The sequence below is a fragment of the Wasmannia auropunctata genome, unplaced genomic scaffold (genome assembly GCF_000956235.1).
Source record: "Wasmannia auropunctata unplaced genomic scaffold, wasmannia.A_1.0 LD336085.1, whole genome shotgun sequence".
NCBI classification, from domain to species: domain Eukaryota; kingdom Metazoa; phylum Arthropoda; class Insecta; order Hymenoptera; family Formicidae; genus Wasmannia; species Wasmannia auropunctata.
In genome coordinates, this window is record NW_012026805.1 from 700,628 (window position 1) to 724,495 (window position 23,868).

The 23,868-nt window shown below is 36.4% G+C and overlaps 2 protein-coding genes across 3 annotated transcripts in view; both read right to left on the reverse strand.

Annotated features, from left to right (window-relative positions):
* LOC105448530 (glutamate-gated chloride channel subunit beta-like) overlaps positions 1 to 23,868 on the reverse strand; it is a 547,315-nt gene that overhangs the window by 391,354 nt on the left and 132,093 nt on the right. The gene's annotated exons all lie outside the window — the stretch shown is intronic.
* Positions 1 to 23,868, reverse strand: part of LOC105448418 (glutamate receptor ionotropic, kainate 2) — a 196,344-nt gene that overhangs the window by 118,732 nt on the left and 53,744 nt on the right. The window contains exons 1-2 of one of the 2 annotated variants that reach the window (XM_011686945.1): positions 20,977 to 21,821; positions 13,223 to 13,515 (exon numbers count right to left, since the gene is read on the reverse strand). In XM_011686945.1, the coding sequence (XP_011685247.1) occupies positions 13,223 to 13,295 (73 nt within the window). In that variant the 5' untranslated portion in view covers positions 13,296 to 13,515; positions 20,977 to 21,821. Of the gene's footprint in view, positions 1 to 13,222; positions 13,516 to 20,976; positions 21,822 to 23,868 lie in introns of those variants that run through there. The other variant, XM_011686946.1, reaches the window with a different exon arrangement.

A 23,868-nucleotide genomic window follows, 5' to 3' on the forward strand; every position in this document is an offset into this window, starting at 1 on the left:
GTAACCGGCCTCTTCGGTAAATTGGTTCATCAAAGTTCTATGTATGTTTGTTGTATCTTAGTTGATCATTGTCTTATGTCATAACAAATATATAATAAATCTGTAATGCTAGTGTTATATTAGACGTAATAAAAAGCAGAACGACGAAGGTACAAGACTCTAAAACAAAATGAAAATGTGAACCGTAGAAATTTTGTTAAACGATATTATATATATTTGAAACAAATAGAGTAAAATATAAAGTCCAATAATGAGCAATATTTCGTCCAATTTTAAGGAAAGAATTAATTTGACGACATACTTAAAACTAAAAATTTAATAAATGTAAGTAAGGAATAAATTTGTAGCGCGTGGCGACGTTGAGTGCAACGGTTTCGCGTCTTGCTACATGTTATAAACGCGACTTTGTTCTTCTTTGTAATGCTGAAGACACTTGGGTCAGGCACGTAGCCAGAAACTCGCAGTAAAGAAAAATGGATAGTTTTGAAAAGTAGTTGGCATTCCTGGGATATCTTTTTACGAAGCAGGTTTTTTGTCGTAATGAGTAACGTTATTTTTATTATTTATACAAGAAGACATAACAAAATTTATATTACTAAGAAAAGAAAATATTGCAAAGAGTATGATACTTTACTTTTGTAATTTATTAATTTGCAAAAATAAATCACTGCAAATGATGCAATAGTTCTTAACATTTAAAGCTCATATATGTCAGTTGATATTTTCTAAAGATTTTATAAGAAAAAAAATTCCTCTATCACGCGGAAATGTAAAATTTATTTTTATTTCATGATAATTGACTTATTTAATCAGAGAGACACAGATTCAATGATCTTTTATTCGTGTTACGCCAATGAAGATTTGTAAAATTGTAGCAAATCCGTAAGCGCGCGTTTTCGCAGGGATTTGCAAATCTGGAAGATTCCCCAAGGAGGAGGATTACGTTCGCCCGCATCTGGTTATCAAGTTAGGCCGGATTCGTAGCATTATCCCCCTTTTCTTGTCGATATTTTATCTCGCCGCCATTTTCACCATTTCTCAAGTTCTAATAGCTTTTACGGTTTGATCAAGCTCGCTGCGCGTATACAGACATGTATCAGACTCTCTCCGCACGCAAACGGACACGGATGTGTGTATATCATGCACACATCCGTGACCTACGGCATATCGTGAGTTTTTTCCACGTAAAAGTCAGTTTTATCGGATGTCGCGGGGCAGAAGTCGCGGATAAATTTTTGACGCCATATAAGATTTATGGTCTCTATCTCGGAGGTAACTCGACGAAATGGCGCAAACAGCCGTCGGAAAAGCAACAAAGAAATATTTATGCAAATCATAGTAATTTCTAATAAAATTAACTCTTTAATTTAAAATAAAAATAATCGGAGTTTATTTTATAAGAATGTTGAAAAGAATCTAATTGCAAAACTGATCGTGTCTGTAAAATATAACATCGCGAATGAAAATCACTGTTTGAACTTTAAAATTAGAAATCGTAACTTTTCAAAGCAAAAATTGTACTTTGATCGTAAGTCAAACTTTAAACGGAAAAATTTGCACTTCGTTGCGCATATTTTATCAGCACGAGTCATTTGCTCGAATATTGCCAACGGTTAGGTTATCGCGATAAGCGAAAGGAGCTTAAATCACGACAAACGTTTCGATGGCTAGCGATGAAACTCTTGGCGCCATCGTAGATTTTGGCCTAGACACTGTGACCCTTAATGCTACCAAGTAGAAGTCGAAGTATCTGCATTGGCGCAAGATACAATGTAATGCAGTACGCAATTGCAGCGTTCCGCATTAGGAGATATTTTTGAATTTCGCACAGAAATAGACGAAACAAATGCAGGTCGTTATCGGCGACAAGTCTTTCTTCCTAGAAGAAGTCGAGATATTTGACGAAAATCGTCGCAAATATTTCGCTGAAATATTTTACATGATTTACGTTTACGTAAAATACACATTTATTGTTCCAGTTTTTTATTTTGCACTTTCTTATTTCACTCTCGATTGTTGAAATAATTGCCAAAAAATGACAATGAGTTAAACACGATTTTGTGTTGCCAAAGCTTTTGTATTACATACGCAAACGTATATTTTATCATTTTTAAATTTCCTATTCTGTTTGATGTATAATATTTTAAAAATTTAGATTCTCGATAGTCATTATATAATCAATGTAATTACTTTAAATTTTAATCTTCTACTTTTATTATATGCGACAATTATATATTTATACGGTACAAAAAATTTCCCTCTTTTCATTCATGAATTTGTTAAAATGAAGTAAATTGCATTTTTTATAGTGAAATAATACATCTACGTTTAATGTATGAAAATTTTTATATTATCACAGCACTGTTTAGATAATTAAATTATTAATTTATATGGTTGATTGGCTGCGTTCAGCAGAAAAAGCGGCTTGCAACTGTTGTAAAATTCTTTAATATGATTAGTTTATACATTTTAGATCCGTGAAGAAACTAAAGGCAAGAACCAATCATGAAGAATTTCACAACAGTTGCAAAGCTGTGTTGAACGCAGCCATTGTTTGCATTACCTTTTTCGTACCCTATTATTCGAACTTCAAAATGCATACAAATTATTATATCTAATTAATGTTTTAATTAAATACGTATCTTGCGCAATTTACTTTATTCTTTACTGCATGCAACTTGTCTTTATTATAATTAACAAAGCGCTGTACCGGCTATGCAATACGTTTCGTCAAAAGCTTTTGAATCCGCCATCGGCTTTTGAATAATAATATTGCAAGTCATTCAACGAAAAAAATGTTTTTCTTGCATCATAGATTAAAAAGCTTTTAATAACATTTAGTTTTTTTATAAAATTAGACTTAGCTCTAACCAAAAGGCAATCGAGATACTTTTCGTGTAATCATAAAGAAAATATGCTATAAATTAAATATTGAATGGAGAAGATAGGAAGATTAGAGAGGAACGATCATTCAATTATACAAATTAAACACATATTTGAAAATGGTTATTAATCAAATAACATACAATAATACTCTTTATGGTCTGTACACATCGAGAGAAGAATTTATCGGAATAATTTCCAGATTTGTTCTCTGTCCAATAGCTCAAAATTTTTGCCGTTGGAAAACAAGTCAGTTTTCGTCGTATAATATTCGCTCGCGCAGTCTATATACGCAACTGTGGCTCTGGAATATCAGCCGCCGCGTGAATATCACTCGTTATAGGCGACAGCGTTGCAGCACGATGCAATCAAGCGCGTGCAGGATATATGGATCAAGGCCCGATGTGCGCCGATACTTACTAGCCAAACATTCCAATATTGCAACTCAGCGTTTTGCATCTTTGTATCGATTCTCTCACCTTTTCCGCATTTACTCACATACACGCAGCGTATGTACTTTGATGTACACATCTGTATATTATCGAGAAAAAGCGAGATACAAGTCGCTACGAGATTCGAAAAATGACGACGTTGGCAAATAACTGCGTTGCAAGAAGATACGATATTTGCATGAAAACTATCGCGTGTTTGATTATCGGGATTCTGGGTCAAAAACTGAATTATGTATCGTGTTGCTCTATCAGAATATTTAGTCATGCATGGTATTGGAAATTTTGTATCTTCTGCGACTTGTAAAATATTACTTGAGATGCGCATAATTGGTTACATTTATTTTTGAATTACAATTGGTTACATTTATTCTTGTTTTAGCATTGTGTTAAACATCTTGTAAATAAGTATTTTATATAACTTTATGGATTTTCTCTCTCTCTATCTTAATTAGCAACTTACTATTAATTTGTTTTCACACTTAGAAAATGTGTCCATTAGAATATTGTCCATTATACCCATAAGGTCCATTAATAAATCCGGATATCATTACATCTCTCTGTTTCACATTCTCTTTGAGTGCAAGAGATTTGAGCGTAATCAGCGAATGTGAATATTATTTAATAGCTGTATGTAGTACTGGTACTGATTGAAGTCCTTATTGCAACTGATTGATTTATCAGTCATCTAACTTGAATAGCAACGTTTGCATTGTGATTTTGATTTTTTAGTTATTGAATTTTTAAATAAATGACTGCTCTACAATTTTTATTGTTATGTGATAAATTACAACATTTTAAATATTTTAATATGTGTGAAAAAGATTCTATGGAAATATACATAAAACTCTGCCAATAATTTATCATATAACAGCAAAAATTCTAAAACAGTCATTTTTTAAATTCAGAAATTGAAAAGTAAATCCAAAGTCCAAATTAAAATGTCGAGTTTTTATTTTCAGACTTTAAATGGTTGTGACCGGAAAATTGTTTATTGTGTATTGTGCCCATTGTGATTTTTCATCAGTGAAAGGAACTATAACATATTGAAATTTCATCGAATTCGATTTCCATCTCCATAAGGATTTGTGTGAGGTTCTTTCACTCAAAAGCTTATACATGCAAAAAACTTTTTGTTATATTAAAAGAGCAATATTAATGGAAAATTCATGGATTTTGTGAAGAAAATAGAAAATAAAAGAAGGTGAAAGCATGAAGTATACAAAGGTAGTTCAAAAGTTTTTTAAAATTGTAAATTATTTGATATATTGAAAATCGCAACTATTTTGTTTCTTTTAATCTCTAAATTTTCCGGAGTGAAAATACTGCCACTTGGCTATTCGAGTGGCGCAGTATTTCCACTCTTTTGGAGTGAGATTTATTCCAAAAGAGTGAAAATTCACTCCAAAAAAGTGAAAATCACTTCAGAAAATTTAGAGAGTAAATTCTATAAATTTTTAATGTTTGTAATTATAAACTTTATTTTTTTCAAATTTTTGTATCTTTGGATTTTCAAATTCTTTGATCTATAAATCTCAAAATTTTTTAATTTAAAATAATCGACAAATTATAATCTCTCTTTTTAAGAAAAATTCTTAAATTGTCTGCTTTTAAAGAGAGTATCTTGTATACATCAATTTCTGTTAGTAAGTGTAATAATTCCAAAGGCTGCAAGGAGCAGTTGCATCACAAAAATTCTAAAGTAGCGTACAGTAAACGATCACAAAGTGCACCGCACTAAGAAACGGCTGATAACCGGCAAACGACCTCGGTTCTCGCTTGCTGCATTCGTTTATCGTCCTCGGCGTCATACTAGTCTTTATCGTAGCTCATCTCGCGACGATGATAAATACGTAAATAAAATGCGCATGTGACACTGAGTTTACGATGCGATGTTTTACATAAGCATCGTAGATCGTAGGCAAGCAGACATTCCGCGGGCGTCTTACGATCGTGCCTCAAATTTATATTGCAACCTGTATTACTGCTCGTTGCAAGAAATTGCAGTCACGGTCCTGAAGGAGAGCACTACACTGTGTGCGTACACACTGACGTTTCGAATGCATGTGCATGAATCGCCATCGATCTTGACATGTAGTAAGTTATCTCGTATCTCTAGTTTCGCGTTACGAGTAGAACCGCGCGAAAGTCTTATTGTTGCAAATATTTGGAGTAGACATTCGGGCCGGACGGAAAAATCGATACCCGATACCATTCCAGCTGTTGGACACAGCGGTGATATATACAAACTGAAATTTTGAAGGCAAAAGAAATTCGCGAAGAAATTTAATATAAAGTCCGAGCTCTTATCTTTGCGAGACAGTTTAAAATTTATAATGCTTCTCTCAGTTGTATTTAAAAAATGATATTTGTTTATATATTTTTTAGAGCAGAAGTTCTTAACACAAAGTTCCGTAATAGTTTTCTTCAAACCATACATTATTTTTTTATTTATTTTATGAATTTCTGGCAGATTATTTTTGGGAATTGTCTAATTATTATGCAGAATTTAATTTTATGCAATTTATATATTTTATATATTTTTGAATTTTTTTAAATTGCATGCGCGCGCGCGCGCGCGCGCACACACACACACACACACACACACACACACACACACACACACACATACAACGAGTAAAATGCATCCTTAGAAAATACAAACTTTTTGTTTTGTAGAGAAATGATGAAAAATGTGAACGAGTCAAAACTGCTAGTCTGAAAAATCTTTTAGGAAATTGGTTAGTTCACTACGTCTTCAAAGAGTTATGCGCACGATATTTCCGAACGAAATCGAAGAAATATTTGCTTTAAAATACCTAGTACAGGATCATTACTTCTCCATCATACTTGGTATGTTATGCATACATATTGCTTGTTAACGCATCAAAGCAACTGATAAATGTATAAAGTGACATAGATGCTTTAGTTATTATATACATATATTATATACATATGCAGAATATCCAAAGTGCGAAATGGAGCTGAAAAATGTGAAGTAATCTTCTGTTACTATGAAGCGTATTCGATTATCTATCGAGTTATCTCATTACCTCGATAAAATACATGTTTCCTTTGGCACTTTTCACTTTCCTTTCTATCGCTTTATTAGAGCGATCGCGTGGGTTATTTATTTTTTTCAGCGGCACTTATGTGAATTAGCTTGCTGCCACGGCACAAAGGTGATGCGTAAGTGGCAAGAGAATTAAATGCGATGAAATTATTGATAGGACGTTTTCATGTCGAGGCATAGTCGCAGCACGAACCGTTATTGTACTCCAGGGAAATTGAATGCGATGGTCGCCGAGAAAATAGGATACGGTTAGAAAACTCGTTACACGACATACAAAAAAAAACAGACCTTTCAAAATACTGCATGTAAACCATGAGTTTAGTCAGAATAAGATAGTATGAATTAGTGGAAATAAAGTTAAATCGTACAAATTTTTATTTAGCTTTTTGTTCATTATAACAAAATTATAAATAACAATTATGTTAAAAGAGGAGAAGATATTTTTTACGTAATCTGTTTATAAATGACATAATTGTCTATAAATATTTTTATCATTTTGTGAAATTTTGAAACAAAACAAAAAATCGAAATTGAAGGAAATTAGTCAAAACTTGTCGCGCATAAATAAGAATTTTATTTCATTCCGTTTCGAACTGTACGTGGCCGAGCAAAGGTTATTGCAAATTTTCAGCTCTGGAAATGCGCACGCAGCGCATTTCACAGCAAGCGGGCGATATTATAGCGCGATCTTATCGTCACTTCATAACGCGGATTAACTCGAAACGTATCTCGTCGCATAGCACGCGCGCATTAGCGCCGTAAATTACGTCTCTCGATTATTCCAGTTTACGCTTTGTATATAATGAAAAATATTTTCTGATTTACGCCCGTGACTAATTATCTTTCTTTATTCTCCTTAGTTCTTAATTGCACATTTTTTTTAGAAAGAATTTTTATCTTCTGTTAAAATTTAACAAGAGATATCGGATCGTCCAAGAGCAATTTAAATTGCATATTGAAAAGTTCACGAATTCACTTGAACAAAAAGTTCCTTGGTGTAAACGATCGTCGACAAAAAAAAAACGTACGATCACTGATGAAAACTTGGCCGATAGATAATCCCGATGATCCTTCAGATGTCCTAATTGATCTCACAGCTTTCTGGCCGATTGTTCTTCCGTTTCGTAAGTGCGAAATCGAGCGTGGCCGTTCGTGAACTGAGCCCTAGCCGGAAGCATTTACGTCCGTTGAAGTTCAGACGAGAAAATTCACCGGTTACCTCCCCATCGATCCCCGGGTTCGATTATCGGCGGGCGTTCGTCCGAGGACCGGGAATGGAGAAGTCAAGGGAAAAAGCACCGGAACGCGCAGAACGAGGGAGCGAGAATTCCGGTTCTTTATGAAAACTACTTAGCCAAACGATAGGATCTAGTAGAGTCGCTTCAAGTAATTTTCGCCAAGCTTTAATGGAAGAACTGGTGCTGGCTGCAGATAAGGATGCCTTATCGACCTGTTCGCAAAGACCTGATGACTTCATCTTCATGTTGTCGATCTTAACGTGCGTGTAGAAATTATTGTTTCAAACGGATTCTTCCGCTATACGTATTAATTCTTGCATTCAGTATTATTATTATAGCATTTATATTTATATTATTTATAATTAATATTATAATAACGCGTACGATATAATTTATTCCTTTTACAGTAAATTGAGCGGAGTAGTGCGCTTTGACGAAAAAAAATTTTATCTGTCACATCCGCTATTATCTCTTCACATTTCAATATCGACGTGACGTAAAATCTCTGAGTGAATTTCTCAGTGACGGACTTCAACTCTAATTTTAAAATTTTTAGCAATACGCAGTAATACGCATTATAAAGTATACTCGAAAGTATCTGGAAAATGCGTTAAATCAGTATTAACGTCTAACGTTTTCGTATTTGTGAGAAAGCTTAGCGAGAAACGATTTAATTATGAAATGTGCCCCGCAATCAAATATTCTTCCAATTTTACTAACTGAATCGTGGAATTGTGAAACTACTCCAGCAATGTCGTACTCGAAAATTTATCAGAATGTATGTTTGCGAGCGATGGTGAGCTGCAAGCATATTTGACTGCGAGCTTCCAAGCGCATTATGATTCTTCTCTGCACGCGCCGGCAAGTTATAAATCTTTAATGCTGTCAACGCGATGGCGATTTACTTCCGCTCTCGCTCCCTGCTAGAGGTTTCGCGAAGTTTATTAAGCTCGTTTATACTCGCATCTGCAAGCGGAAGTTTTTCCTCTCCTCGCCATGAACTTACGTCAGGCGCGCGCGCCGTTCTCAGCATAGTTTCTTTCGGATTTGAAAATTTTCGGCGTGTCGAGGGAGCAAAGATGATAATACTTTTGAAGTGTCACACGTAACACCGTCAAAATGACTGCATCGATAATTCGCGAATATACGAGCGTAACGGCGATTTATCAGCGAGACATGCGAGACGGTAGTCGCGGAACTTGCGTCAGCGCGCGGATTCATGAACTTGCTATTCGGGAAATGCATGCCTTGTATTCACACACATACACACACATTGTATAATATATACGTCTTCGGATAAGAATAGAGGAAAAAGCGGTCGTGGAATTGCAACCTCACGTTTCTACCGCGCATTATTTTGTGTAGAATTCTCATTCAAAAAAACACTTGGAATCTCAAGGCGCTTCTCGTACCGTAAATGGTTTACGTTTAGCGCGAAGATATTGTGCTCCACCATGCCGGTGCTGTGAGAGCTTGAAATTCATTCTTTAATGATGAAATTTATGAGAATTACACAATTTTCATAAATTGGACAAACACTAAAATAAGGAAGAATACTTTACCTGCAAAAGGCAGTGAGTCGTAAATGATCGGAATTGTGAATTATTTATTGTGTGTCACGAAATTTGTTGTATTCGCAAAAATAAGCACTTGTCAAAAAGTGCAAATCTTTCACAACGGCTTGAGTTAGGCTGTTGCACGGGCAAATCACATGTCGCGCTGTTACCGCAGGCTCTCGGAATACGAAAGCGGCTGGCATTTACGGTTCCATCGTTTCTACCACGGTGTTTGTCGAAGATATCTCGATCGTTATCGAGTATTCGCTCCCGTAACCTTTTCCTTTCACCGCCCTGATGTCACCGAGGATCACGTCAGTTAATCCTGCTCGCTTCGCATGCATCCCGTGCTGTTCATAAAATTGCGATCAATGAAACCTTTTGCGGAAGTGCTGCGGACGTTACGGCACGTTGCGGCCAGCGGTCATCGTATCGCGGGATATGGCGAGATCGCTGTGCATGCCTTCGTATATACCCTTATTTGCTGCATATAACGCTGGTGCCAGGATGTTCTTTTGTTCTGATCCCGGCAAAGAGCGCGTGCAGTGTAGCGATTGTGTGTAGACCGCCATCAACTGAACCGAAGATCATATACGCGCGCGAGATGCAGACGTGCACGTGATAAAATTTATGATCAGTAGAGTCTGCCATTGACGGCCGGTTCTTAGCGTGACATTAGGTGACTTGCATTTTGATCGGATATGATGCGCGAGAAGGGTATGTAATACGAGCGCCGCAGAAACTCGCGCGCGTATCCCGCAGGGATGGCTGATCCGCGCAGTCATTTGGGCTTATAGCGAATCCACGGATCCGAGCTCGATATATTGCGAGTACTCACATATATTACAAATTGTATATTTACACCCACACTTACACGGTTTACCGAGCGATAATGCAATAAATATTATAGGAGGAAAAGTGGATGGCTAGATGCAACCTAATTTAAAAGATGGATAAAAATAAAGAAAAGAAACTCACGCGTTTGAGGGATCATGTTAGTGAAAATTGAAGCTTGTGTTTTATTTATCCTTTTTATCCCTTAATTAAAAAAAAAGGAGACTTGCACGTAGCGTGTATCGATTACGCAATAATTTTCAGCAAGCTTCATTTTCGCTAGGTAATAGCCGGTCTTTCCCTTGGCTCGCGAAAATACCCGTATTCCAAACGGATTATTGATGACTTGCGGTTATTCCACAATATTGAGATAGTTATCGTTAAAATTGCATGCGCGAATACAGGCAAATTAAGTATTAAATATGATTAAAATTGCTAAAATTTCAAAAATCAGAAAGCTATTGGATAATCAATAATTTTAATGTAGTTGAAATTGTGTTTCTAATTAGACTAAATAAATATTGTACAAAAGAATATACTTGAAATATAGTTAAATAAATCTAAATAAAAGAATATATTTAATCAAGATAAATCTCAATATTTTTATATTTTTTATAAAAATTTTATAAAAATTATAAAAGATTTGCTATCAATTATATAAATTAACAATAAATTTAATGGATGTTATTAAATCTGCAAATCTCATTAAAATCGTAATAAATAATAAACGAATACAATTGTTATTAATACAGTTAATATTTAATAGTCTACATTTTTTGTTATTTTGTTATTTTTTTATTTAATTTTATTCTAAAAATTTTTAACGTATCTGATTAAATTCCATACTAAAACAATGTTATTAAACACTGTATTAATTACATTAATTTAAATGCAGCCGTACATAGATTGAATAATAATAATGCAAAAATGCGGTAAAAATCATTGCTGCTTTACTTAAGTTAAACAAACATTTTCCATCAAATGGAACTTAATTATTCATTAATTTGTACCGCAGTTATAAGAAACTTTAAATCATCTTACTTTATTTAGATATTTGTACATATTTTAAAAGTCTTTCTAATTTGGATCTGAAAGAATTCCGCGCGAAGAGAGAAAATATGAATATTTTTTTATTTCATTTCAATTATCTCATGATCTCATGCATTGATTCTATACTTTTAATTTACCGCGGAAAATACTATGTTGGGAAAATTTAATTATTTTTTCAAAACAATTTCACATATCAATTCAGCGATTTTTTCGCTTTGTGTAACGACCTGTGTATATTTTCATTATTTTAAAAACTTATTATTGGCTAATTTTTATCTCCGCGGAGATTATTATGACATGTGATTCTACATACTATTGTAATTTTAAAAAAATTCTAGTTTGCATACGTATAACAGAAGCGAATTAATTCCTTTTTGAGTCATTATTTAATTAATAATCATAGCCATTTCTATTCCCATTCCCATTGAACGCCTCGTGCGTATAAGAGATATTTCAATTACGGTTACCGAACACGAGGAAGATTATAGTTGTGGACATGAATACGCAATAACCCCTACATTTTCTTCGTGGTCTCTTGGAAAGTTATCGCGTTTCGAGATGCCAGAGGGTTCTCTCGTCCTTCGGGGACGCCTTACTTTCTTTCGGTCCCCCATTCGTCTTATATACGTGGACGCGCACGCCCCATCTTGACAAGTCCGCTCGCCTTATCGCCCTCTCTTCATTCTCGCCGACATCATAGGAAATTGCGGACAAGTTTCCCCCGAGGCGGTTGCCCCACAGAGAAATTCAACCAATTAGATCGACGGAAAACTTTCCTTACCGTCAGACTTAACTGGCGAGCAAGCGGCCTCGAGCCTTGCTCCGCTAGCTGCTCTGCTCTCGGCGTCGCGGATATGCGTGTGTATGCGTGCGTGCGTGCGCGTCTCCGAACGGGTGGTGCGATACGCACGGTCGAAGCCCGGCATCCTACGCACGGACACGTCTGCTCTACGCTCACGTAAACATCCCCGGAATACTAATGAATCCACGCCGACGAAGACGCGCGGCGCGCGCGAGCGCAGATTCGATCTCCGCGCGGCGCGCGTACTTAGAAGCGTACTCTGTAATTCGAAACCGCGCGCGCATCTATAACCTGCCGCAACGAAGCGTAATCAAGCGACGGAAAGTTCCGGGCAAGTTGCGCGGAAAAAGCTAAACACGATCTCTCTATGCGCCGAGGATCGGGTACTAACTTGGGGCTGCTGTGCCGTTCTTGGCAACTTCGTAATAAACATAACACGCGAAAGAATGCGAAAGAAATTATTATTGTTCTGCAAGCTGCCTCAAACGTGAAATAAAACTCGACAGCTATAGTTCTTCAGCAAGTATTCCGAGGGTGCGTTTAACATGTATGTAATTGGAGAATATAATATTCTCTAGATAAAAATATAATGTCTTTAAATGTTCATGTTGCTCTTTAAATATTCACATTTGCTTCTCTTTCTGTTTTTTCTTGCACAGGACGTTCGAAATTTGCTCAGGTGCTATTCGTATTTAAGTAAAATTTGAGAATTGAGGACAAAATTAATTCCGTTACCCAATTTATTACTGTGTAATTTTTTTAATACAACAAAAAATTTTACACACAGACAGTGTGTAAAATTTAAACTAACTGACAGCTTACAAGCGAACTACACATGTCACGGTATTGGTACACGAATGCTTTATAATTAACGTGCGTGGAAAGCCATAAATCGTAGAAAAATATCCGTTGAAAGGGAGCATCGCGTATTACACAACTTGGTTTGAAAAAAATATTTTCAGACTTTGAAATCTTCAGTGCAAAAATAAAAAAGAAATAGAAACAAATAGGTTCTCGATCAGTTATGAATTTTACATATAAAAACGTACAATGGATTTTCAATTACACATTTATATTTAAAAAGTTTATTACATAAAAAAATAACTTATTTTCAGTTACAATATTTCCTATCAAAATATTTGATATAAGCTGCAAAATAATATATCGTACGACAAATACAGCTTTCAGTTTGTAAGAGATAATTAATTAATTACACGATTAAGTTATATATACTATTGCGCATGAGGAGGCATATTAAATGACGGAGCCAATCGTGGTAATTGTACCTCGTGCGTAAGTAAACTGAAAGTTAACAAATTGGATCGATAATTACTCACCGATTCTAATGACCGGCGGCAGCGACATGGCAGTGGTGATCGAAATGACGATTATGACGAACAACAGTGCCATTGTGTCCAATGTGAAGATGATTCGCACTTGGACGACTATGACATCGTTCGTGCGGATTTTCCGTGAGACAAAGTGCGACGGAGGAAAGGAAAGGGAATCATAGGTTCGCGAAGTTGCTCCGGTTTCACCGACACTTTAACACCAAACTGCACATCCTCAGAAACTCGTAGCACATCGGAGGGGATTCTTAGATGGCCGTCATCTTCCGTGCGGGTTCGATCTGAAAAATAAAAAGAACGAAACTTACAATACAATATCGAAGCAGATGACATTAAGTAAAACTATGATATTGCACGATTCTAGTCTAATAAATTTAAAAAAAATTAAACTAAGACAAAAAGCGATGACTTAAAAATAAATAAAAATTAATTTGCAATGCATTTGATACATATTACTACGAATTTTTTATAAATATACGTACATAAAATAGTGAAATACTTTTTCAAATATGCACATATAGAGGAATAAAATTTTTGTAATATTTCGCTGTCATATGTATATGTGCAAATCATCGTAATATTATTCATATTTGTTCATTGATATAGCTTTTTGGTCAAATGGACATCTACGGGAGAAACAATGCAGGCGTAAAATAACTGACCTCATAAAATCAGGACCCGAGCAGACCAGCAAAATGCAATCTGCTGGAGGCCATGCTTTTTCGCTGGTAAATTAATTGCTTAAATGGGGTAGCACGGTTTTATACGGGATCGTTTGTTGAAAGTAACAACCGGTTGGTTACGATTTATGAATTTCGTCTAAAACGAAGAAGTAAGCCCGTTAGAAATACGAGATCGGTTTGAAATTTTAAGAAATTTGGATATCTATTATTTCTAATCGCACTTGTATACTTTTCTGCGTTTTAAAAGTAAAGGAAGTACATATTTTTAATGCTTAAGAAAATAGTAGAAAAGATAATTTTAGTTCTTATTTCATATTTAATTTACAATAATTTTACATACTTAAAAAATAATTTACTAATCTAATTTAAACTTTTCAAATATATATATATATATATATAATGTTTTATTCCAAGTAATGTAGTTGAATTAATGAAGAGAAAAATTATTGAAAATACACGATAATGTCACTTATGTATATTGCACGTGATATAACTCTTCGAGAAAGAGATTGCAATTTGAAGAAGATTAAGAGGCATTGCTCGGCACTTTTTAACATAGTCGCCGTGGACGCGTATCAACAATGTTGAAACGAGGGTACGGTTTAGTTTTATTTGCGACCTCGAAGACGGCGAGAAAAGGGACGACGCCATGGTCTCTGGAGTGAAATCACGTGGGCCCGCGTTTCCGCTCCCGGTGGTGCATTTTCCAGAGGGAGAGATGGAAAAAAGGGAGTTCGCGACCTCCTTGGTAGATACGACCTCCATTATGCTGGAGATACCAAGGGAAAGAGAGAGTCCCTTTATTTTCGAAGCGATTCTGGAGTTTTTTGGTACAGTCACGATAATGTCTCCACGCCCGGACTCTATCTCGACGTGCCGCATTGTGTTGCGCGACAGTCCCGTCGTCCCCTGCAACTTCGATCGCGTTAACGCGACAGATAGAGTTCGTACTTAAAACTGCGTTACGAGAAAAATGTAGTTGAATCAAGCGCTTTCCCGGCAAAGCAAACTCCCTCAATTTCAACGACATTCCATGAAGCAAACTACGAGAAATACCGCAGAATAGCGTCGAGACGCACAATAGCGTTATAATTTCCTCCGTGAAATGACTAACGGGAAGAGTTGGTGAGTTTGCGAGTTTAAAAATGTTATGTCATATTTATTATTTTTTCTCTCTCTTGATGTCAGAGCGTATTCTAGCGAGTGTTATTGGCACGACATGTACATCGGCGCAAAATCTCTGCGATTTCTTAATATCTATTAATTAAATATTTCATTAGTCTGCAGCATTGCTGATAAATGCATGTTAATGTACATCAAATTATTTATTAACTATGAGGATAATCAATTTTGCCGTGATATAATTTATTTGATTACACCGGCATAAACTATTCTGTAATCTCTTGTTTTATTAATCATAGATATGAATTCAATTACAACATTATCTACCGACGGACGATGCGCAACATGCCGTTATATGCCGTTGCTGTAACACGCAACTGTCGAACGATGCGAAATGCAAAGGCTTCGATTACACGGTTCGAATTACCCGTGTGCGCTGTGCGCAAATGAAGAAGCCAATTCACCGTATTTAATCCGCTATTAACATCAGTTCAATCATCGGCTAAAAATTCCTTTGCGTCACAACATTCATTCTGCCCGAGATTGTTCCCGTGTCGCAACAATGTACACGCTGCAACGTACGACGCGCAAAGTAAATGGAAGCGAAAAGCGCGGACCGGCAAGCACGACGGTCCCGGTATCAATATTTGACGATGAAAATGCTGGTCGGGAGAATAAAGACCTCGCGCGCGCGCCACACCCGCCCGAATCACCCTCGTGCGGACGACCGGCTCTCAACGAAAGTCCGGTGTCGATGCCGCATGCGGCTCACGCTTTCGCCATTAGAGTTAGCGTAAACGGATTTCAACTAACCCAATTTAGCCGGGGGTAACTTTGCCTCTCGCTGCATGTTTGTTTGCCGAACGGCGCGGTCCTAAGCGCGCCGCTTGATTACGTAGGTGTGTCCATTGCGTTTGAAACGGCCTTTTTTCATTCTACCGTCTTTCGCCCCATCGGCGACTACGTGCGGCGCGTACTCTCCTTTCTCTCGGTATACGGCCCTCCGTAGTGACTCGCGGCGGATTTGCCCTTTAGCGAAACCCCTGGCGTCTTGTTAAGAATTCATCAAATATGCAACGGAAATATATCACAGATATATGTACACGCAAAATTGTGCACATTCTTTTCGAACGTGAAACATGCACGTTAAAAAGGTATTCCGACGAAGTATAAAAGGCATGGGATATCTTAGGAACAATGTAATATTTTAAACTGCAGTAAATAAAACTTTAAACTATTCGTGTATGACTACAGAAATAAATGTAAATGTAATTTTTTTGTCAATGGATACTTATTTAATCAATATTATTAATTTGATGTTATAAGTTATTTATGGTGACAATTACATACATTTAAAGAATTAAATGTATGTATCGAAGAAAGAGAGAACGTACACTTTTTTGCGACAGTGAATAATACTTGCGTTATTCGCAGTGCGTTTTATCGGCGATAAAAACTACATTACATCTGCTCTTTATGGGTTTTACGATCGGGAAGGACTAACTTGACAATGTCTTCCTAGATCATAAAAGACTGCTGGTAACTACAATTCTGAACAAAAGCTATATTTTTTCTTTCTTTTTGGAGTAATTCTGAAAATTACATGTGTGTTTTATTTTAGTTTCAGTAGAGCGTTTTGAGGTATACTCGGCATCGCGACTTTATATTGCAATTCTAAGCAGATATATGAATAAAATTGTAAAATCGTAGCTTATGAAATAATATCATAACTAAAAAAAGTTAAATGAACTATTGAGTTATTAATAATATTTATTGTAATTTTAGACAATCGCTATATTTCGTTATATTAAGAATAAAGCGTTAAATACACATTATCATTTGATAGTAAATAAATCATGGAATCCAATTTATTATTAAATATCTCTATGATGTATACAAGATGCAATTTTAACGAGAGCTTAAATGAACTATCTAGTTTTATCACGAAACGCGAGCGAAGAGAAGGAATGGATGGGACGTGGCAGATTGATGCCGCACGATACCACAACCACAACCACAATCTGGAGAAGTTGCGAAGCAAGTGGTGTAGGGGAGGATAAAATCGGCGTGTATTGTCGAAGTAACGAATCACCAATCAGGATTTAACGGCTAGTCAAGACGCACGATATTTTCCGCGAAACGGACGTTAACTTCCGAACCTTCGCGCTTTATTTTCTCTCTCGCTTCGAAACGCGAACGCGGGCGCACTGTAATAAAATTCCAAAAATTATCTCTTCTATGGACCGAAGGAAGCGTGTAAGCTACAGCGCGTCAACGATACATTACGAATGAATACTCGGTAGACGGTTGCGCGATTAATTACGTGACGGTGTCAGCAAGAATTTCATAACTCCCATATTCTCGAGGAGATTCAAGAAGAAAGTTGACGCGCCGCGATTGAGCGAGATTTAACGGTTATCTAACAAAGAAACGGTTAAATTGTTAATCGATAATTTTACCGTCGTGCGAGATTCATCGACATCGATAGATCTACGAAAACGAACGAAAGAGACCAATCGTCTGATTAAAATGTATGATATGTTTTGATATTTTAGATTGTTTATGACATTTCAATCCGTAGTTGTGATCTTTTTAATTAATATACTGTTAAATCTACAGTGTCAAATCTAATCCAATTTGAGTTGCCACTGCTCTTACTTAATATATCATTATTTTTAACTTTAAAACAATAGAGTTAAACAGTTTAAAACAGTTTAAATTTATATTGGGTTAAATTTGAACTGTTTCAAACTGTTTAACTCTATTGATAGGCAACTCAAATTGGGTTAAATTGAACACTAAGTTAAATTAGACAGATTTAATAGCGTAGGCAAATGAAATTTTTCTGATAATAATTTTCTGTAATAATTTTCTGTTTTCTCCTCGAGAAATGAAGCTCTTTTGAGTAGCTTATTTGTAGATATATCAGTATGTAAATTCTCTAGTTAATTAGTAATCTCTAGTAAATTAACGGTAAATTAAAAAAGCACGAATTTGGAGATATATTTAACGTTAATAATCATAAAATCAACAGAACATTTATACTTATTTTTTAATAAAAATTTAAATTAATATCACTTTGGATTAAACGCATACATTTTACGCGTCTCTTAGATTTTTCATGAAGAAATTGCGAAATTGCAGTGAAGAGAGATGGAAAACATCGTACGAAACAGCTGTATGAAGCGCTGTTAGAAGCAAGTGCAGGAAAATTATAAATGTCTAACACGTAGCGGCGCTTTCATGAAACGTATGCTTCAGAAATACCGAGTTGCGAGGAAGGAAACATTTTGACGAGCGCATCTCTCGTTTGTCTCGATTATTTCGGGACGAGGTGTTAACCACGCGCACACATACGGGGCGCAACTCGGAGTCAAGAGGTAACGGGAAAGATGCTTAAGGGGGGAAAGAAGTCGTTACGTTATCGTATTATACAATGCAACGTGCCGTATTTCCACACGCGCGAAACCCGCTTTACTCACGTGGAAGCCCAACGATGCTCTTCGGCGAGCTTCTCTTTACGAACAGGAAGTATGCGCATGGTAGAAAAGGGAGTGCACTCAGCGTATCTATTTTTTTAAATGAAAATTGGAAGCGCGATGTCGAAAGTATACGCATAATTACGTTTGCATTCTCGTTGATGTTATTTTAATAAAGACGTAGCTCATTTTTCTTTAGTAGCCTGAGAAAAAGCGATTTGCAGTAATTGCGATGGTCTTATTAATAATGAATTATTCGCGGATGTATCAATAAAGGGCATAAATAACGAGTGGAAGATGGAATATTGATTGCTGAATAAAGTAGAAATTATTTAATAGCAGAGGGTAAAAATATAAATTAACAACTAATGATGATATAAAGTTTTTGTTATAAAAAAATTCTTATTACACACTCAAATTAATAACAATCAAATGGTTTGATATTATGTTATGAGCATAAAAAGAGAAGATAAGTTTAAGATATATTATAAATAAATCAGTCAGCGATGAAGTCTTCTATGTATCAAATATTCATGTACTAATTAGTAAGTGTTTTACGCGTTTTTTGACAATGCTATTAACGAAAGTATTTTTAGATAGTAACATTTTAAACTCATAATTAAAACAACAATTAAAAATTAAAAGTTATAAAATGAGTTATAAATGTGAATTTAATTGTGTGTGTATGTGTGTGAAATTTGATTGCTTGAATATAAATACAAGCTTTATTTTCTCAAAATTTTAGTTTGCAATACGGTTAGCATGAGTTTTAATGCCAAAAATTAAAAGTAAAATAACTAGTTAATTGTATTTACATAAACAATTTTTAAATAAATCTCAAATAAAACTGAAACCGAGAATTATGAAGCTGTACGCTCAAAATTGTATGTGGCTCGCTACATATCAAATAAAAAAAATGCTCCGAAGCTTTATTATCTAAAAACTTATCTAAAGATTCAATTAAATGATATTAAATAATATAACGTACGTATATTATTTAATAAGTTACGGAAAAGCATATTGGCAATTAAGACAAGAGGAAAAATAACGACAATCAGAATATGCTTAATGAGAATATGTCTAACGAATCAATCAAACTTTATATACTGGCAATGTCCTGCATAGAGTATGAGACGAAAGGAAAGCGAAAGTGAGAAAGAGAATAGTTATAACTGATATCCGATCATGTTCATTAATTATCGCTCGGACGGAAATGATGCGGAATTTACGGATATCATCGCGTTTCAAGTCGAATTGTATAGTAACCATGTTAATACATCTAATCGTATTACTGATGCATTATGATAATACCTGTGATTAATGATTCTGCTGATTATTCTAATCCATGCGGATTAACGACGACTTCATTATGAAGCAAACAGTTTGTAAACGTCATTAGATAATGAATTTGGATACGCTTAGTTTAAGAACTCGATATTAGAGAAATTAATTTGAAAGGGGAGGGAAAGGATATTAAAATGAAAGTTTCGTTAATAAATTGTGCAATAAATAAATGAGCTATATATATTTGATCCATAGTGATTATATGAAAGTTTTATCTACTAGTACAAGAGATTACAAATAATTACTGCAATATTGTCGCAAGATACGAACTTCCTTAACGATAATATATCATCGATTATTCAATACGCCACGCTTAACGATCGCTTGCGAAGGCAGTAATCCTCCGTGAGTTCTTCGTGCGAATCCTTCGTGCCGCGAGAATATAGTCTAAAAATTTCTATGACACTCGAAACTGTATTTATGAAAGCGGATATTACGAACCGTGTTTCTGGCGGACTATTTTGAAATACTCGGATACTCGTTAGCAAAGATATACAGACTGTCAGCAAGAGGCTTGGCCTTTTTAACGCGGTATTAACACTATTCATCGCGTTCGTCTCTTCTGTCGTATCACTATTTTTGCGTCGTGTGTATGTATAGAGTATTTCAGGAGAAAATATTTTATCGATAGATTCTAAAGCTGCTTATAAGTAGAAATGCTGTCGTTTCGTATCCGTGACACGAGCATTTTAATGGGCAATTTTGTGTCAGTAAATAATAAACAATTAATTCCACATAATTATCTCTGTCACTTATTTAATTAAATATGTTATATTAAGTACAAGCTTTAGCTGAATGTGAAAGTATAACGCCTGTTGTTTACCGATATTTGCAATTTATATAATTATTGAAAATCAAACTGGGTAATAAGAATACAATTAAAATTAACTGCTCATTTACCTCGTTATTTATTTCTTTTTGAGAATCAGATTGGACGAAACTAATTTTAACTAAATTTTTTTGTTTAGTTTTTTATTTAAAATTGTTGAATTTACCGACAAGGTATTCGTATTCTTTATCGAAATAGTATACATTTTTTTTCGAGTGTACAATTTTCTCGACAACTCGATGACTGAGTGACAATAACTGATAACTTTTACGAGACAACACTTACGTTTGTCTATGCGACGTAGGAGATATCGATACATCTCACGAGACTCGTCCCGCACAACATGATTGCCGTCAACGATTCTTTGGAAAGACAAAACTCTTCTTTCGTTCTTTCACTCGACTCGGTTAAGAACAAACCGCGACGCCTTCGACATTTCGACGTGTCTCCTTTAATCTTTGATATGCTCTACCATCCCGGCACTTTCTTCATAGAGTCATCGCGATTTTCCCTGTATTCTCACACGATCGAACTTTATTCTTTCCGATTTTAAAATCACCCATGTATTCTTTGTTATCACGTCTATAAGAATCGCATCATCTTGGTCACTTCATTGTTATTCGCGTCAGTGCTTAAAGGAGGTAGAGATTCAAGAATGTGCTTCTTCTGCGCTTCACGTTCACGATGTACATTGACTCATTGATTTTATCTGTTAAAAGATCGCTCAGTTTTCCGAGTCGCATAATCAGTGCATCTTCTTTGACGTTAAAATCCTCTCTCGCTAGAAACACTGCGTCATTCAATCGTGCGACGAACTCTCTTCAAGTTCCGCGTTCACCGATCACCGTCCAGCTCCCCAAAGAATTTCGAGATCGCGAGAGCCGACCGATCCGATCGTCGAATGATCAAAAACATCCCGCGACGTGTCGTGGTACCCTCGAGGTCTCCGCGCTCTGATCCACTCGCAGGGGAGCATCGAGCCTACTTCCGGCGCATTAGATCACGCGATTTTTTTTCGACCGGCTTGTACGAGATCCACCACGCCAGACATTCGCGCGCGACGACGATGACGACAACGAGAACCTCCCCGTTTTGCGTACGCGCGGTCCGACGATCGCGAGAGACGCGCGGGCACTGGCTGCGCGAGAACTTACCGCCACCCCCGGACGAATGCGCGGACAGGCAGTGCGGGGTAGTGGGTGGCCTTCGAGGGGTAGCTCGAAAGGGGTGCTAGTAGAGTGAAAGAGACAGAAAGGGAGGAGAGAGAAAGAGAAGGATAATAGTGGTCTGAAAGAGATAGAGATGCAGTGAGAGGAGAGAGAAAGACGTGAGACGTTGAAGAGAAAAGGATGATGCGCACGAAATACACGGAATCCTCATTCGACATCCTGCGCGAGTGCCGAAGACAATCCCACAAAGAAACGCGAGCCTACATCCGCCTATCTGGGTTAGCAGACTCACGCAACCCTGACCATTTTGTCGCGAAACGACGTGGACATAGAGAGTGTACGGAAAACCGAAAGTTCAGATAAACTGTAAATTTGAAACTCTAAATTGAGATGAATTTTGCACGTGAAGTCTCGAAAAAGACTCTGTTTGTCTACAAAGTTTAGGAAAAATTTAAGAAAAGTCTATTTTTACTCGCCAATAATTATTAATATTTCGGAACGTGGAAAAACGTCTTTCTTGTTAAAGAAACATTTTAATTAATTCTATAATCTCGTGTGTTTTACATATATATATATATATATATATATATATATATACTATCTATTTCTTGAAATAAAATCCTAAAACACGAAGTTGCGATACACGATGAGTGATATTGAATCGATGGACTAAAGAGTCTCGCCTCTCGCAATATCGTCGTCTCTTCGAAGGCGTTCAGACTGCAAGAAACAGAGTTGCATCTTATCTGGATTATCGAGTTTCCTCGGCACTGACCATACTTTGGCTCGAAGCGCAAGTTTCACTTCTTGCGGTCTCGCAGAACGATCGCAACTCCGCCAATCCAATCTTACGCTATTACGTAGGCTTCGGTGACACGGTTTAAAAATTGCTCTGCCACCAGCGTCTTGCCACGCGAAGTACCTTTGGAAAGAGGAGATGGAGGAAGGTAGGAAGAGAATAGCACGCAGGACACCCTCTTTTCGTTTTAAGTACATAAGACAGTCTGATGAAGAACCGAAATTGCTTCCCACCGTGGATTACCGTGCTCGTCTTCTCTGACCACGTTCCCAAATTAAGCTCGTATATTTGACAATGTTCGCGTCGTACGTTTTGCGGAAAGGAATTAAAGCTTCATCTCGCGGGATTTACGCGTTTCACGCGCAAGGAATCACCTTACTCTGGATGCGCAAAGATCGTTATTATCTCTCTCTCTCCCCTCTCTCTCTCTCTCTCTCTCTCTCTCTCTCTCTCTCTAAAGATAAATTCCTAATTACATCACAAGAGCGTATAAGAGCTATGGAAATCCTAAATATTTACATCCTCCGTGCTGTCGGCGGAAGATAACGCGGGTAGAAAGTGATGTTACCAAAACTACAAAACTTAGCGGAAAATAGCGAAAGGAGCGGTTTAAGGAGAAGAAATAAGTAGGATAAGCGAAGCAACGCATATCGACTACGAAAATGGCTTGAAGGGTTCTCCGTGTTGCGGTTTCAAGGAAAGAGCGGAAAGAACGCAAGGAAATGCTGGAAGAGTGAAAGAGAGAGAGAGAGAGAGAGAGGGAACGTAGGAGGAAGAAGAATGGAGTATCTAAGTTGATTCTACGCTTTCTGGAAGAGCACAGATAGAAGACTACAAAGTGAAGCGAAGTCGTCTTATCCGCGTTAGTGAACAATGACCCTTGACCACTTCCTATGCAAAGAGGATTGAGATAAAATTCGCATTCATCAGCGATTTGATACTCTCCTAAACGTCCCCTGCCGCCATCAGTTACGCGGATGTAAATAATCGTTCTTAAACCGTCACATTTTTAATACAAATATTCCAACAGTATCCATTTATTTTTCTTTTCGGGATTATACCGAATGCCACGTCTATATATGAGCAGGAGATTTGTTCGCACAAATACAATTTTATTATATTTCTCGTTAAACAACTAGAAAGGACTAGATTTATTTATTCTACAATTCTACACATTTGTTACATTTCGTTACTTTTCATTTTTATCAC